Source organism: Rhineura floridana, chromosome 9, assembly GCF_030035675.1.
Source record: "Rhineura floridana isolate rRhiFlo1 chromosome 9, rRhiFlo1.hap2, whole genome shotgun sequence".
In the NCBI taxonomy this organism is placed as follows: domain Eukaryota; kingdom Metazoa; phylum Chordata; class Lepidosauria; order Squamata; family Rhineuridae; genus Rhineura; species Rhineura floridana.
This window is the reverse complement of record NC_084488.1, coordinates 90,371,979-90,386,241: the sequence shown is the minus strand read 5'-3', so window position 1 is coordinate 90,386,241 and position 14,263 is coordinate 90,371,979. Positions and strand designations below refer to the sequence as shown.

Below are 14,263 nucleotides of genomic sequence, written 5' to 3'. Positions count from 1 at the left end.
ACCTCAGAATAAGCCCCAATGAAGTCAATGGGATTTACTTCTGAGCAGACATATAAAGGACTGCGTTGCAAACCCTCCCGATTTATTTTAAACTGTGGCAAATGTGTTTCCAGCGTCATACACCGACCTGTCATTGTGAGGGAAATTTAAAACTTTTTTTTAAAGTTATTCTGGAATCTAATCCCCCCTCATCTCTCTTTAGCTTTTCATATTAAGCTTTTCAATTTTCCATATTAAAAAACTGCTATACAGTCAGAGTCCTGGAAATAAGGAGACATTGGCTAAAAAAATGGAACAATCCAGGTGTGTGCGTGTGTGTCTAACTTCTGTCGGTCTACTCCAAGGGTGTAGTCCTCTAGGGTCTCAGTGGGTCTTAGTTCCCCTACCTTTTTGGGGAGCAGGATCCCAACGTCTCCAGCATCCTACAAACCAATCAGCATGAAAAGGGAATGTGTTAGTCACTGAGAAGAGTCTTCTAACATGCTTCCTTGTCTTCACCTGCCACTGAGAAGACTCTTTTCAGTAACCAGCACTTCCCTCTTTCATGCTGATTGGCTCCCAGAGATGTCTGATGTTGTGGGAAAAGGTATTAGCACATATCTCATTCTCAACCCAGGACCAAAAAAGGGAGTAGGTGGCTATGACTTTCATGAATTTGCCACTAAGCAACTGGTCTACTATGCATAGCACTAGCAATGAAGACTATCCTATATCATTTCATCTTGCTGTTCTTAATATAGTCTCTTTTAATTAATTTATCTTATTCCAACAACATTAGGTTGGGATTAGATGAGGCAGAAATCTTGCCATCATGCCAAAAGGCTTTGTTCTCTGACCCCGGGTGATCATGTGTAATGCCTTAGAGTATTCCAAGCCAAGTCCAGCTTACTTTGTGTCAGAGGGTTGTTGTAAGATGAGGCCTAGTAACCAACTCCTGTAAGTATTTTCTATTGGGCTTTTTTAGTGATGGCTCCCCACATGGGATGCTTTTCCCAGGGAAGCATGCCTGGTGCCACTGCTGCCTGTTTTTAAGTGCCGGGCACAAATATTTGTATTTACCCAGACTTTTAGTCCTTAATTGGGAGAGTAACTAGATAGGTATGTGGACTCTCTTTTGTGCTCATCCTTTTAAGTGGGGAGGGTAGGATTTGTCATATATATATAGATAGATGGGCACCTTACGTGTTATTCTATTGCCGTGTTTAAATTTGGATTTTAATACTTGTTATTTCTATTTTGATGATGTAGGTCGCTTTGACACACTTCCGTGTAAAACGCGGCAAATCGTCAAAATAAATACATAAATATTTTTAAGACACGTCGAGGTGCACCTCTGTGTTTGGTTAAGAGGGGGTGTGCCCCACTGAACTGAGTGGGGCTTGCAACCGAGTAAGCATTTAAAAACACTCCGCTGACCTGATTCCAATTAGAAGACGTGTCAATTACAAATCCATGGCATTTTTAATAAGCAGCGGTTCAAAACTGTCCGAAAACTGCTTTAAAGACGTCACGGTCCTTCCTTGGGACTGGGACGTTAGAGACAGTAACAAGATGACATCCCACCCCCCACCCCAAACAACAACGCCGCTCTCTTTGTAGAAGCACTTGCAGTCCCAGTTTATTATTACTTTAATATACGTTCATTCCCCTCCCCCCCCTGCTTACGATGGTGTGCACTTTTTATGCCCCAACCTTGTCCACGGAATTTATTTCCAGGTACGTGTATATATAAGTCAGTGCGACAAGCTTCCAAGATATGTTTTGGATCGGGGACTAGAGAGCACTTGAAAGCTTATCGAATGGGGGCAGCGGGCGAAAGGTGAGTGGCTGCCTCTCTGCTGAGGTCCCCAGCCCTGCCTAGATCTCTGATGCACCAGGTTCCTCTTCCGCAAATGCTTTATGTCTTGGGCGATGACGCCCCTGCCTTGAATTCAGCGAGAGTTTGTATGCGAGTGTGGTTGGTTGCTGTTGTTTGGCGGGGCGGGGAATCGCCACCTGCTTTGGAAGGGTTGCTGCTTACCAATAACACCCTGGGACAAAGAGACATGCTCAATACGATTGTTCATCCCTCACACAGAAAATCCCGAACCAAATTAACGTTGGCAAACCAGTCTTTCGGTCCCGATCTTACCCGTCTCACCCGTACTCAGTTCCCACAAATCTGTGCAGCAGAGGGCGCTGTTGCACTTCATTGAGGTCGACGCGCAGCCTCGGCGAGAAAAACAGAAAGAGGGAAGCCGAGGGCGAGAAGGGGGAGTGAGCGCACAAACCTCACCAGGGCGGTCACATTGACTTCAACAGCTGCTAGAGAAAGCTTGAAAAGGCAGAAGCAATGGAAGTCCACCTCTCCCGCGCTCTCCGCTTTACTGGCCCACACATAATACCGCCCCCCCCATAAGGTTGCCACTGGGATCTGTTTTGATTAGGACAGGAGGATCCTCTCACCGAGATGAGATCGTACCTATCGTCTTCCTTCGCAGACACCTATGGGAATATCGCGTGGGAGGGGGCTCGATCCTGGTGGAAGGCTGGCCAGAAAGGGGTAGGCAGACTCACCATTGGCGCTGGGGTGTTGCCTCCCGAACAGTTTGCTGCTAGAAGCTTCTTTCCTGCTCTCTGGAGAATCATTGAATTCTCCTTTTTTAATATCAGAGTCTTTGGAGAAAAGACATTCAACAGCAGAAGGTTGAACCCCTGAGAGAGAAAGAGAAGGAGGGTCGTGGTTCGGGAGGAGGCGGGGCAGGCAGAGAGTCGCGAGGGGAAAAACAGAGAAAGAGAGGAAGTGCGTTAGGGCAAGTGCGTCGGAAAAGCAAGGGCGCTTTTGACACTTTGCGGGGAAGGGTCGTCCAGCCCCCGTCCCCTCCCCCCTCCTCTTTCTGTCTCTGTCTTGAACCTGAGCAGCCACCCTCCAGTAGCCTTCCCGAACAAACCCAATGGTGATCTTGGACTTTATACAGAACTCTGCGGCAGAGACCAAACCCCGGATCTAGCCTAAGCATGTGAGAAAACTCAAGTGCTGGAGCCACAATTCGCTATAAGCCGGAGGTCCAAGACTGAAACTCAGTCGACTCCTGATCACGTTTGTGGACTTCCATCCTTAGAATCCTGGCTCTCTAACACAGGTGAATCAACACGCATTGCAAGATCTTCAACATAATAATAATAATAATAATAATAATAATAATAATAATAGTAATAATAATAATAATAATAATAATAGGAAAGGGCTAGTATGTGAGAGGAACCTTTGGCCCTTGAGAAGTTGCTTTACTACAGCTCCCATCATCCCTGATCGTTTGCCGTGCTGGCTGAGTGGAGTTAAGATCCGGCAAACCCTGGAGGGCCACAGGATACCCAGCCCTGGGCTAGCAGGCTAATCGGCTGAGATTCTGCTAGCTTTCTTTAATGCGGTTAATTATGATTTGGGCTGCAAGTCCCCTTGTGGAATGCAAGGAATTGGAGTAGGGCTCCGTGGGCACAGGGCATCTTTTGGTAGATATTTATACACCCGCGCGCCCCTCCGTGTTCACTAGTGGGCTTTTCAAAAAACAAAAGAAAACAAACGCACACAAGTCGACATAAGGGATGCAAATCATTCCGGTTACGTGTAAATCAATCGGAAATATCTCTCTTACCTAACTGAACGCAAGCCGACACAAGTTTACGACAGTTGGACTCCATAACCCGTTATCTGTAAAACATTAGATGTACATTGACATTAAGAAGAGACGTACATTGACATTAAGAAGGCACGAACATGACAGGTCAGCCAGACCAACGGAGGACGCCGAGCGCCTCTTAAAAAACGGAACAAAACAGTTATCCACGGTCTTTGCCTGCTGGGGAAGATAGGAGGTGGTGTTGGGGAAGTGTGTATGTAGGGGGGGCACAGGTGTTTGGTTGAAGGAAGGTGTCTGCAATCCTGAACACCATCCGCGGGACTCAGGTCGGTGCAAAAATATGGTTAGGGTCCTGCTGCACGTTCCTTTTCTCTAAAGGCAGGAGGGGGACAAGATCCCTACATGCACTTATAGCCCTGATTCTTAGTCCAGGAAAATCGTATGCTTGTCTTAAGTCGATTTAACTACATCGTCTTCAGCTTAGCAAGTCAACGTAACGGGTGGCGGCTCCGGCTTTTTGGTTTTCAAGAAAATAAATAATGATACCTGATCATACAACTTTCCCCCTTCCTTGAATCTTAATTATGATGTAAATACACAATGCAGAAATAATAATGTTTATTATTATTATTATTAATTACCCTCAGCGATGCAAAACTAATATAAATTCATGTGCATCATTTGGCGTCTGGAATCTGACTAATGCCCATCGCCTCTAGGGATATTTCTCACTTGACATAACCGTCTTAATTCACAAGCGCTTGAACGAATTATTATTGTGGGGTGGGGTTTTGGGATTGGACTTCCTTTAGGTTTTAAAAGGGGGGGCTGTAGCCATGTCCTGCCCCCTACCTTGCTGGGAAGACAGCCAGAGGAATAGCTTTGCTCAGTCTGTTTCATGAAAATGTCTCTGAATGCAACTTACCTCCCCCACTTTCTCTTCAATTTAACTAACCGAGGTGAAACATTCCCTAACCAAACATGGAGCGACGCGTTGTTGTCAATGGGAATTTCAAACGCGGGTGATGTAGAATCCTAGCCTTTTAATTGTTGGAGGTAGCAGCAGACCTGAAACTCAAGTGCACTTCCGGCCCTCAGATCCAAACGCTTCCTACACATTGGTGGGAAAATGCTTCGCACACACTTAAGGGATGGGTTAACATATATAGGATCGGCCCATAAGGTTGCACACTTACTTGGGAGCAAGTCCTACTAAACTCCGTGGGACTTCTCAGTAAACACAGGGTTAGGATCAGGCTGCCAGGGAATTAACGACGTGCAGCCCGATCCTATGCTGAACTAGGCGTGCCTAAATCCATTGAAGAAAATCAATTCCTTCTCGGAATCGAAAACAAAAGCCTACGCAGCCTTCCCTCCTTTATCTGACTTCTGGTTTTCGAAGTTGCTATAATTTACACAAAGGAGAAGGGATTTGGAGGCCCATCGCCCTTTACTATAGAACGGATAGCCTCGTAGAGAGCAGCCTGGATGCAAAGTGGCCAGGCTTCTTTTATTTTCAGGGACATTGGGGCGTGTGTGTGTGTGTGGGGGGGGGAGGTGTATGTGCCTGCCTGCCTGTTTCCACCCGTAGGTGAAAGAATACCCGCGCTTTAAAAAAAAAAGAGAGAGAGAGAGAGAGAGAGCACAAGAAAAAAATGACAAAGCAATAAGATACTCTCGTGAATTAAGGTATGGGACAGTTTAAGGACTTTCATTCTGCGGGACTTCTGATGCCCGGGAAAGTTTGAGGGAATTGTCTTAAAATGAGCAGTCTGAGCCAACCCTGATCAGCGGCGGAGGTGGTGCAAGCCATGATATGGTTTGGGCTGTTTGTAGACCGGGTGAAATTGACAAGAACGAATGAATAGAGAGGCGCCCTCGCTCCTTCAGCCAGGCAGGTATAAAGAACCTTCTCTATCGAAGGGATTTTTTTAAAAAACGGTTTTTAACATGTTGCTGATGACCTCTGTGTGTATTTGGGGTGGGGGGTAGAGATGGAGAAGAAAGAGGGTCGCCCACCCCAGTCCCCTGGATCCTATATCCCCTTTGGCCTAGGGAGGCCAGCGGCAGGAGACCTCCGTCGGACAAGGTCTCCAGTGCCACATTTTGAAGCTTCGGGCTTTCCTAATTCTGAGAATTTTTTTTTCCAAAAAAAAGGCGGGGGGAAATCACAGGATTAGTGCCTGATTGAGATGTCTGTTCGGGAAATATTACAAAAATCATTATCGGAGCTCTCTACTAACTCGATATGAAGTAACACAGATGGGATTTTATTAGTCCAGGCTTCAGGTGTTTACTTATGATAATTTGGGCGAAAAATTTGCATGTCATCATCGTTTGGGAAATTTCCCCCTCTCCCCCCTTTCAGTGTGTTCCACTATTAGCCAGTGCTTATCCTCCTTTAGAAATCATTGTGGATCTGATAAATAAATATAACCGGGAAGTTGGTTAAGATTTTAGGAAAGAAACCGCCATTCGATACTTTTTTTTAAAAAAAAAGATGCCGAGTACGATCAATAATCCTTTCCCTCCATTATAATAACATCACCCAGATCATAAGCACGCTTGTTTTCAAATGCAACCCATGGAGTGCAATGCAACCTATTTTCCATTTAAGGGTTGCATCCATGGATTCTTACTTTAGGGAGAAGTCTCACTGCATTCCCCGGAACTTACTTCCGACTCAGCGCTCAGGATCAGGCTGCACTTGAATTTAGGCTCACAGACTTATTCTGAAGCCATGGGACTTCTTTCCAAGAAATGGCCCGATCCTAAGCTTCTTCATACCGAAGTGGGTCCCACGGAAATAAATCAGACATCATTCCCGGTAAATATGCACCGGATCGGGACATCTAAAAGGTCAGTGGATGTTTATTTCTTGAGACAACTCTCAGAATTCTAATAAGACAAGGTAATTTATATTCCAAGCCTCAGAGAGCCGAAAGAGGAAGGCCCACGGAGTGTATGAAAGGCCTTTCCAATAACGAGGCCTAGTATATGAGCTGTGGCGAAATTGTTAGGGAAGGCAATTAAGAACCCCCCTAATTCCTCTCTGATGGTCCTTAAACCGGTTCTGTCAAGACAAGCCTCGCATGACAAATTTGGTCGCCCTGACTCAACGCCTGCCTTGATGGCTAATTTATCTAACAAACTGAGACGTGCCACTTATTCCCCCCCCCATTCACGTCGCTCCCTCTCTCTTCCAAAATTCGGACAAGATTACATCCTGTTAGACAGACTTAAGACCATCTGGGATGTCAAAAGTTATAATTATCAATTTTTTAAACAATCCCTCTGCCACTGACACACACACACACACACACATAGAGAGAGGATTTCTAGGGCTCTTTTGCGGCACAAGTTTATAACCATGTTTATGGGGGAGTCCCCACTGAGTGTAAGGAAGTAAGTTTAGGATTGCAGCGTGCTGTGGGAGGGGTGGGGTGCTTTTTGCCCTATAAAGAAATGGCCATGGTACATCGATTCTTCAAGACTCAGCTTCTAACTCAGTGGTTTTTAACCTTTTTTGGGTCATGGACCCAAAATCGATGGGCCCCATAAGTAAATAAATGCATTTTAATTGATTGTATTTGGATATTTTCTCTCCCGGATCAGGGATCCTCTGAAGCCCACTAACCACAGGTTAAGAATTCCTGTTCTAATTTTATCCGTCACTATACACCTATATATCTATACACATATACATCACAAAACTCTGAAGGAGGAGGGATCAGTCCGTTTACACGAAATCTGTAATTTTTTTTCACCAAAAATTACTCGATTTGCTTTCCGTCATATTAATATGCTAAACTGATTTACGTGGAACAAATCCCATTGATTAACTCAACGGCACTTGTTACCAAATCATTGGGGGCAGGGTTTGTAGGATGATCGGGATTGGAACTAGATTCCTGTTCATTTGCAAACCCGATTCTCAGTCCACTTCTGCCTGCCCCTCATTTTATTTTATTGTTTTTTTTTAAAAGGAGTGTAACAAAATTCGCACCATTAAAGCCTCTCTCAGCTATTTTACAAGCAGCGAGACACACAAATCAAAACTTGTGTGTATGTGTTTCATAAGGAGCATACCAAATTTGTATCTTTAAGCTGCTCTCAAATATTTTTACAAGCAAGACACACAAATGCTGGGGAAACAGTTAAAAACAAAATACACCTGATGGCAGATTTAGAAAGCTTCTTTGGAGGGCTTCTTTTCTCTCCCTATAGGAAGCGACTTCCTATAAAGGAAACTGAACTGGTAGTTTACCGAAGACCCCCGCCGCCGATTTTTACACACATCAGTAAGCCTTGATGAAGCTCATTGATTTTAAATGCAAAACTGGGCCTTATTTTGTATCTGCAAGGCCCGGACCAAAAGGAGCGGGGAAATTAGCATAAGCCTAAAGCACGGACTGTATTTGTTTTCATTGCTTTAATGACTAGAAAACCTAAAATAGCGGAGGTGAAAAAAACACTGCAATATGTGACCTTTCCGTCCAGAGGGGTACAGTTTATTCAGGAGCGCAGGGCGAAGAACTTCTGCAAAGCTAAGCACACCTCCTAGCAAAGTACCACTCTCTTCTAATCAGTGTAATACCCTTTGTAAATTTATTAAACTTCTTTTACTGATCCCTTTTAAAAAGAAAAAAAAAGCGGGTTGGTGGGTGGGGAGAGAGAAATAATTCCTAATGCTGCGTTTGGAGAATCATTTAATCTTAACGTTAAAGCGGGTTGGGGGGAGCCCAGTAAAACTAGCGAGGGACCTTTGGAGAAAGGTGTGTGCGTGCCTGTAGTACATCAGAGACAAAAACTAACTCTAACATACTATAATACCAACACCCTGCAGCAAGTATACTGGTGGTGCGCTAAGTAACTGGTAGCCGTATTGACTAGCTGTAGCACTCATAACAAGTCCTACTGATGGAGATGACTGTTATGTTTACTATTGTTACGCCAATTATAGCACAAGGATAATTTATTCTATTTCCTTGGCGATCGGCATGAGCTAACTCTTTCAAGTCTAAGAGGAGCCCAGCCCTAACAACAACAACAACACCCGACGGCTAGAAATTAATAGGGGGAAAGGTAGCTAATTGGCTCTGCCAATGCAGAGGGGCCTGTCGCAGGTCCTTCCCTCAGCCCTCTTCCCGTCTTTCTTGGCTTTCAACCTGAGCCTGGGAGAAGGCCAGTCTCCCAAGAAGTCTTAGGAAGGCATCAGTCACTGGTTTAAACTGGGCGCGCGTGGGCTGGGGGTGGGGACACACAGGTTTCTGAGAGCCCGCAGACAGGCCCCCCCCGCCCAGCCCTGGAAGAAGCGCCTGTAACCCCCCCATCCTACCCCCATTTGTTACTGCAAAAAACAAGGTCTGCAGCCAGCCTGGACGGCCCCGTTCAGCTCGCCCGAACGCCGGAGCGCCACAAATCACCCGTCGGGAGGAGCCCGAAGTGGAACCAATTGGCAGACTCGCATTATCTCACACCGCCGGGCCAAAGGCAGGGGTGGGCCTCCCTCCGTCTGCTTACCGGCTCCTGCTTGAAGCGCCTCGCTTTCTTTCGCTCGCTCTTTTTTCCGCCCACCTCGATCTCCTCCTCCTCCTCCTCGCCGAAAGCTTTTAGCAAATCCCGGGCTCGAAGTGTGAGTTGGCGGAGAACTCGAGCTGCCCACAGACGCCACCGCCACCTCCTCCTCCACCAACCGCAGCGCTAGCACCACCACCCCCGCTAAGGCCAGTCCGGGACGGAGCGGCGGCGGCAGCAGCAGCCACGGCACGGAAGGATCCCCAAGGAGGAAGGAACGCTGGCCTGCCGCGCGCCCTGCCGTCCAGGGGACACGCGGGGGCGGGGCAGGGAGGGGCGGGTGAGGGGGTGCTGGGGACGGACGGACGGACGGACGGCAGGCAGGCAGGCAGGCAGGCTGGCTCCTAGTGGATTCGCTGCGGGACCGCTGGGCTTCTTGGGCGGACTGTCTCTGCCTTTCTTTGACTGTCCTCCGGCTCTTTCTCCACTCGTCTGGCCTCGCTCTGCCTGGCTGGGGAGCCGCGTGACGTCAGCAGAGATTCCACCAAACTCCACGCCGAAGAGAAGGAGGGGGGAGGGAGGAGAGAGAGCGCTCAGGGGGCGGCCGAGCTGCTGCTGCTGCTGCTGCGAGAAGATCTGACCCAGGCACGGAGAAGTCAGATGGACAGAGATGGAGAAAGGCTGAGACAGGCTAGACAGAAACGAGGTAGCCAGATGGAGGTGTGGGGAAAGGGAACAGGCTGAAGCCGCCGTCCTGTGCCTGGAGAGTAAGTCTCACTCAATTCCGTGCAAGGGCCCAATCCTAGCCCTACATGCTTACTCACTTGGAGGTTTCCGTGAAAATCCAGGTAGAGTCACTTAGAGCTGGAGAGGAGGGGGCGAAAGGCCTAAGCAACTAAAGAAGCCTGGACAGCTCAATCTAGAGAGAAGCTGCAGATCAAAGAAACACAGACGTGCAAAAAAGCAACAACAGCCAATCACAAAGGGACAGCCGAAAGGAGAGAGCTACATTAGGAACCCCGGGGTGGGGGAGTGCGGGGAGGCGCTTTGCAGGAAAGGAGTGATTCAGGGGGAGAGGATTTAAACATTCTCAAATGCTGATATCCCTCCCCCCCCCGAAACACGTGTGTTAAAGTGACAAAAGATTTTTTTTCTAAAAAAAAAGAGCCCAAGGACGACAGCAATAGAGAGGAGAAAGGGAAAGTGGGTGGACACATCCTGAGCGAAAGTTGGTAGGGAAAGGAACAGAAGAGGCCAAAGAGAAGGTAAAGATCAAGACCTTAAAGGGAAAGGTGAAAAAAAAAGTGGGGAGGAAACGCCCGGCTGAGGCTTGCGAGCCAATGCAAAGAGGTCCGCTCACTCTACCGAGAATGCTCCGAAAAGTCCAAAGTCAACTCGAGCTAAAAGACGGAGGTGGGGAAAAAATCCACGTTACAGTTTGCAGCTGGGAAAGTTGTTGGGAGGGGGGTGTTGAAGAGTCTCTGGCCACTTTTTCACGAATGGATTGCAACGGACAAGCTTCTGGAGCGCCTTTAAGTGTAGAATTTCCTTCGCTGCATAGGCACCCTTCGGGTTCACGTGGGGTCACTGATCACTCATTTTTTAAAATGACGAGGTTACGGTTGTGGGGGAGGAAGAGGAGAAGAAGAGGGATGAAGAGGCACTGCTTCAAAGCTGTGCGGCTCAACAACGTTTTGAGTCGCTTCTGTAGATGCGGATCTGTGGCCTACACAACATCAAGGCGTTCTTGAGACCGTGTAATCCTATGCCCACTGATTTGGGAGTAAGCCTTTTTCAGCTCAGTGGGGTTTACCTCCGGGTGAAAGTGGATGGCTCCACGTTTCTTCCCCCACCCCCGAAGAATAAGCACGTGCATGTCCCTAAAAGTTTATCATGACGATTTATTTCGATGCTCAGTAGTTAATATTTTTCATGTGTTAGACAAAAATACTAGGTAAAAGCATTAGCCAGAAATGTGTGCGCTTGTGTTTTAAACAAAGACGATGGCGGATAGCTTTTAAAAATTCAGAATGTATATGAAGTGCCATCAAAGTTCGGAGGTTTTTTCAAATTCCTACGTGTATTTATTAATGACAATAAAATATGCTCAAAGAAAAATACCACGTTTTCATTGTTAAAAGGAGTTTGTTTTACATCATTATCAACTTAATTCGATTTTCTTGCATTTTAGAAATGAGTAAGACTCTCCAAATTTACATGATAAAACCAAACTGTACACACACACACACATACAAAGAGAGAAAATAAGTTATTTTAGGAGTGTGATTGACATTGCCACATTATTCGGGAGATGCAAACAATAACAACATTGCTGATGCAAAGAAATGGAGGCCAGTTCGATCGCTTCTGGGGCTTAAGGCGGCAGCCTCAAGCACACGTGGTTGACTTTTGAGTACACGTAGTAAGGTTTGGTCTCGAATATATAATATAGTTTTGCTGAGACTGAACACATCCCTGTAACAAGGCTACAATCCTAGGTACACTTACATGAGAATAAAACTCACTGAAATCAGTGGTACTTTTTGTAGAGTATGCACGGGTAGGATAGGGTTGTAACGAGCCTAAAATCACTTTAGGGAAGAGCAATTCTTCCATCCCTACTTATTTATCATGTCGCCGAGAAGCGAAAACGTCAGCACAAAACTTCCTAGAGTGGGAACGACTTCAAGGGAATGCGGTCTACTTGGGAAAGGTGCGATCATGGTCCCACGCGCGACTCTTTTAGGAGAGAAGTCTCTGGGCACGTGATCAAATGTGCCTAAGATTGGACGGTGCCTACAGGCACACCTTTTTAGCAGCAAAAACCTCGCACAGAGATGTAGGGCAAAATGGTCCAAGGTCAGTCGGCCTTTCCGTCCTCGGCGAAGAGGAGCAGGTTACGTCGGATTACATTTTCCTATCTCAATAAAGCAAGTCTGCCAGGACACCCTCCCACACCCCCGCAAGAAAAATCCCCCAGGGTTACCCTAAAATCTCTGTAGGCCAGAGAGAGATGGAGGAGGGAACAAATCCTTTTGTTTGCCTGTCAGCAACTTCCAGACACCCATTCACCTCTTGAAATAAATTCATGCTTCCGTGTCCCTAATTAATGTATGGACAGTACGGGGTAAAACAACAAAGGTAAACAGATCCGCGGTGTTGTGGCTGCTTTTGCTTTGAATCCGTCTGAAGAATGCGAGGGAGCCTTGGTCCTCCGCCCCCGCCCAGAGACACATGCACGCAAAGAGCCTCGCCGGTTTCCCCACCACTTGCCAGTTCCAGAGACTTTAAATTAGGATCTGCCACAGACCTCCCTCCCCCCAACCTTTTTCTCTCTGTCTGGGCTGTGCGGCCGGCCGGCCGACCAGCCAGCCTGCAGTTGCTGCTGCTACTCCCCACTCCGCGCCCAACAATGACGACCCGCTCTTCCTCCTTTGCCCCCCTTCCATGCCGTGCGGGGGGGGGGGAGAAAGAGAGAGCGAGAGAGGCGGCTTCAGCCCGGATCACGACTTGAGCTGGGCACCTTCCACGGCTCCTCGAAATTGGTGCAGCTGAAGTGAGCAGCTGGTGGGAAATGCAAATGGCTTGTGGAGAAACATAAGATACAGAGTGATTTTCATTCCCTCCTCGAGTGTGTGGAAGGATCTGGACATACGTTTCACGCTCCTAATCCTTCTTTTACATTTTTAGTCATACTCCTATTAAACAACTAATTAATGCCCAGAACCACAGGGGAATACATTAGACATGCTGCAGCGGAACAGGGGTTCTAGGGTGTCTGGAAACGATGGCGCTGCGTTAATACACGTATTTCAATCTCTCTCTCTCTCCCTCCTAGCTGCCCCCACCCCAGCACACTTTCTTCCTCTCTCAATAAATGAAATAGAATCCCGGGCTAGGTAAAGGCCCTCGCCTGTTTAGATTCCAATTTTCCTCCCAGACAGCAACACTAGCAACTTTAAACAGACGGGCAGACGTAAACAAAATATTTGGCTAACAGCTCGACTAGTTTTGACTACTTGGGTTACCAGAAGGTTATCTTTATTTTAATTCTGTTGAAGCAATGATCTTACCGGATAACAAGACACTACCCTCCCCCGGCAAAGGCTTTTTAAAATATATATATTATTTTGTGTCCCCCCCTCCCCTTACAGAATTCTGAAAGCCCAGCCGATTCATTCAAGTGAGAAATGCCTTCTTCAGCTCCGTAAAGCATGGGCCCTCCGTTGTCGGTGAATGAGACCCTCCAGTGATCAACTTCCATGAATCGAGAGAGAAGAAGGGGCAGGATTGTAGCTATGCAACTGAATGGGAGGTTTCCCCTCCCTCCCTTCAGAGCTGAAGGCTTTGTTGCAACCACCTTAGGCACACCTCTTGATGAAGGCAATGTGTTCACCATGATTTCTCCATCAACTCATTGTTTATCTGTCTCGTTTAGTACAAAACAAAAAGTAGGGTTTTTTATTTAAAAAAAGCACATGTATTAAGATATCCAATTACAGATTTTAATTAGCTGGTTACAACTCAGAGAGATAGTAGACTAATCCAATCTTTATTCTGAAAACAGTACTTCATTTCTCCAGAAGTTTTTGAGCTGTGAATCAAAACACAGCTAAATACTAAATACACCACTTGGCCTGGGAAATAAACAAGTGTGATGTTTTTTGTGATTTGATGATCTGATTCTGGGCATTATTTTCTCAGCGGATAGATCACACTCTGTTGGAGTCAAGGCAAAACTTTCCTTGATCAAAACGCACCCCTGTCCTGAGAGTCTAACACACTGACCCTAACCATGTTTCCTCGAAAGTAATTCCCATGCATGTCAATCGGACTGACTTCCAATGAGGATTGAGACTGCAAACTAACCATAATTTTATGAACGTTTACTCAGAAGTAAGTTTGACTACATACAATGACACTTTTCCCTAAGGAAGTACATATAAGACTGCAGAATATAGTGGGACTTACTTCCGAGTAAACAAGCATAAGATTGCGCTGTAACTGCGAGTCCTAACCATGTCTACTCAGAAGTAAGTCCTACTGTATTCCGTGAGACTTCTTCCCAGGTAAATGGTGTTAGGATTCCAGCCTAAACCTCTAACCTTTGGAAATTAGATCTATTT

At 46.6% G+C, this 14,263-nt stretch overlaps 1 protein-coding gene and 1 long non-coding RNA gene across 4 annotated transcripts in view; one reads left to right on the top strand and one right to left on the bottom strand.

The window, feature by feature from the left end:
- Positions 1–10,226, bottom strand: part of PITX2 (paired like homeodomain 2) — a 46,879-nt gene extending 36,653 nt beyond the window's left edge. The window contains exons 1-3 of one of the 3 annotated variants that reach the window (XM_061585388.1): positions 9,144–10,226; positions 3,636–3,691; positions 2,557–2,694 (exon numbers count right to left, since the gene is read on the bottom strand). In XM_061585388.1, coding sequence (XP_061441372.1) covers positions 2,557–2,694; positions 3,636–3,681 — 184 coding nt within the window. In that variant the 5' untranslated portion in view covers positions 3,682–3,691; positions 9,144–10,226. Of the gene's footprint in view, positions 1–2,556; positions 2,695–3,635; positions 3,692–8,958; positions 9,114–9,143 lie in introns of those variants that run through there. The other 2 variants (XM_061585389.1, XM_061585390.1) reach the window with 2 other exon arrangements.
- On the top strand, positions 5,362–13,773 carry LOC133364541 (uncharacterized). The gene is made up of 3 exons (XR_009757975.1): positions 5,362–5,518; positions 6,265–6,479; positions 13,292–13,773. It is a non-coding gene; the product is annotated as an uncharacterized LOC133364541 (long non-coding RNA).
- Positions 13,774–14,263: the final 490 nt, after the last annotated feature.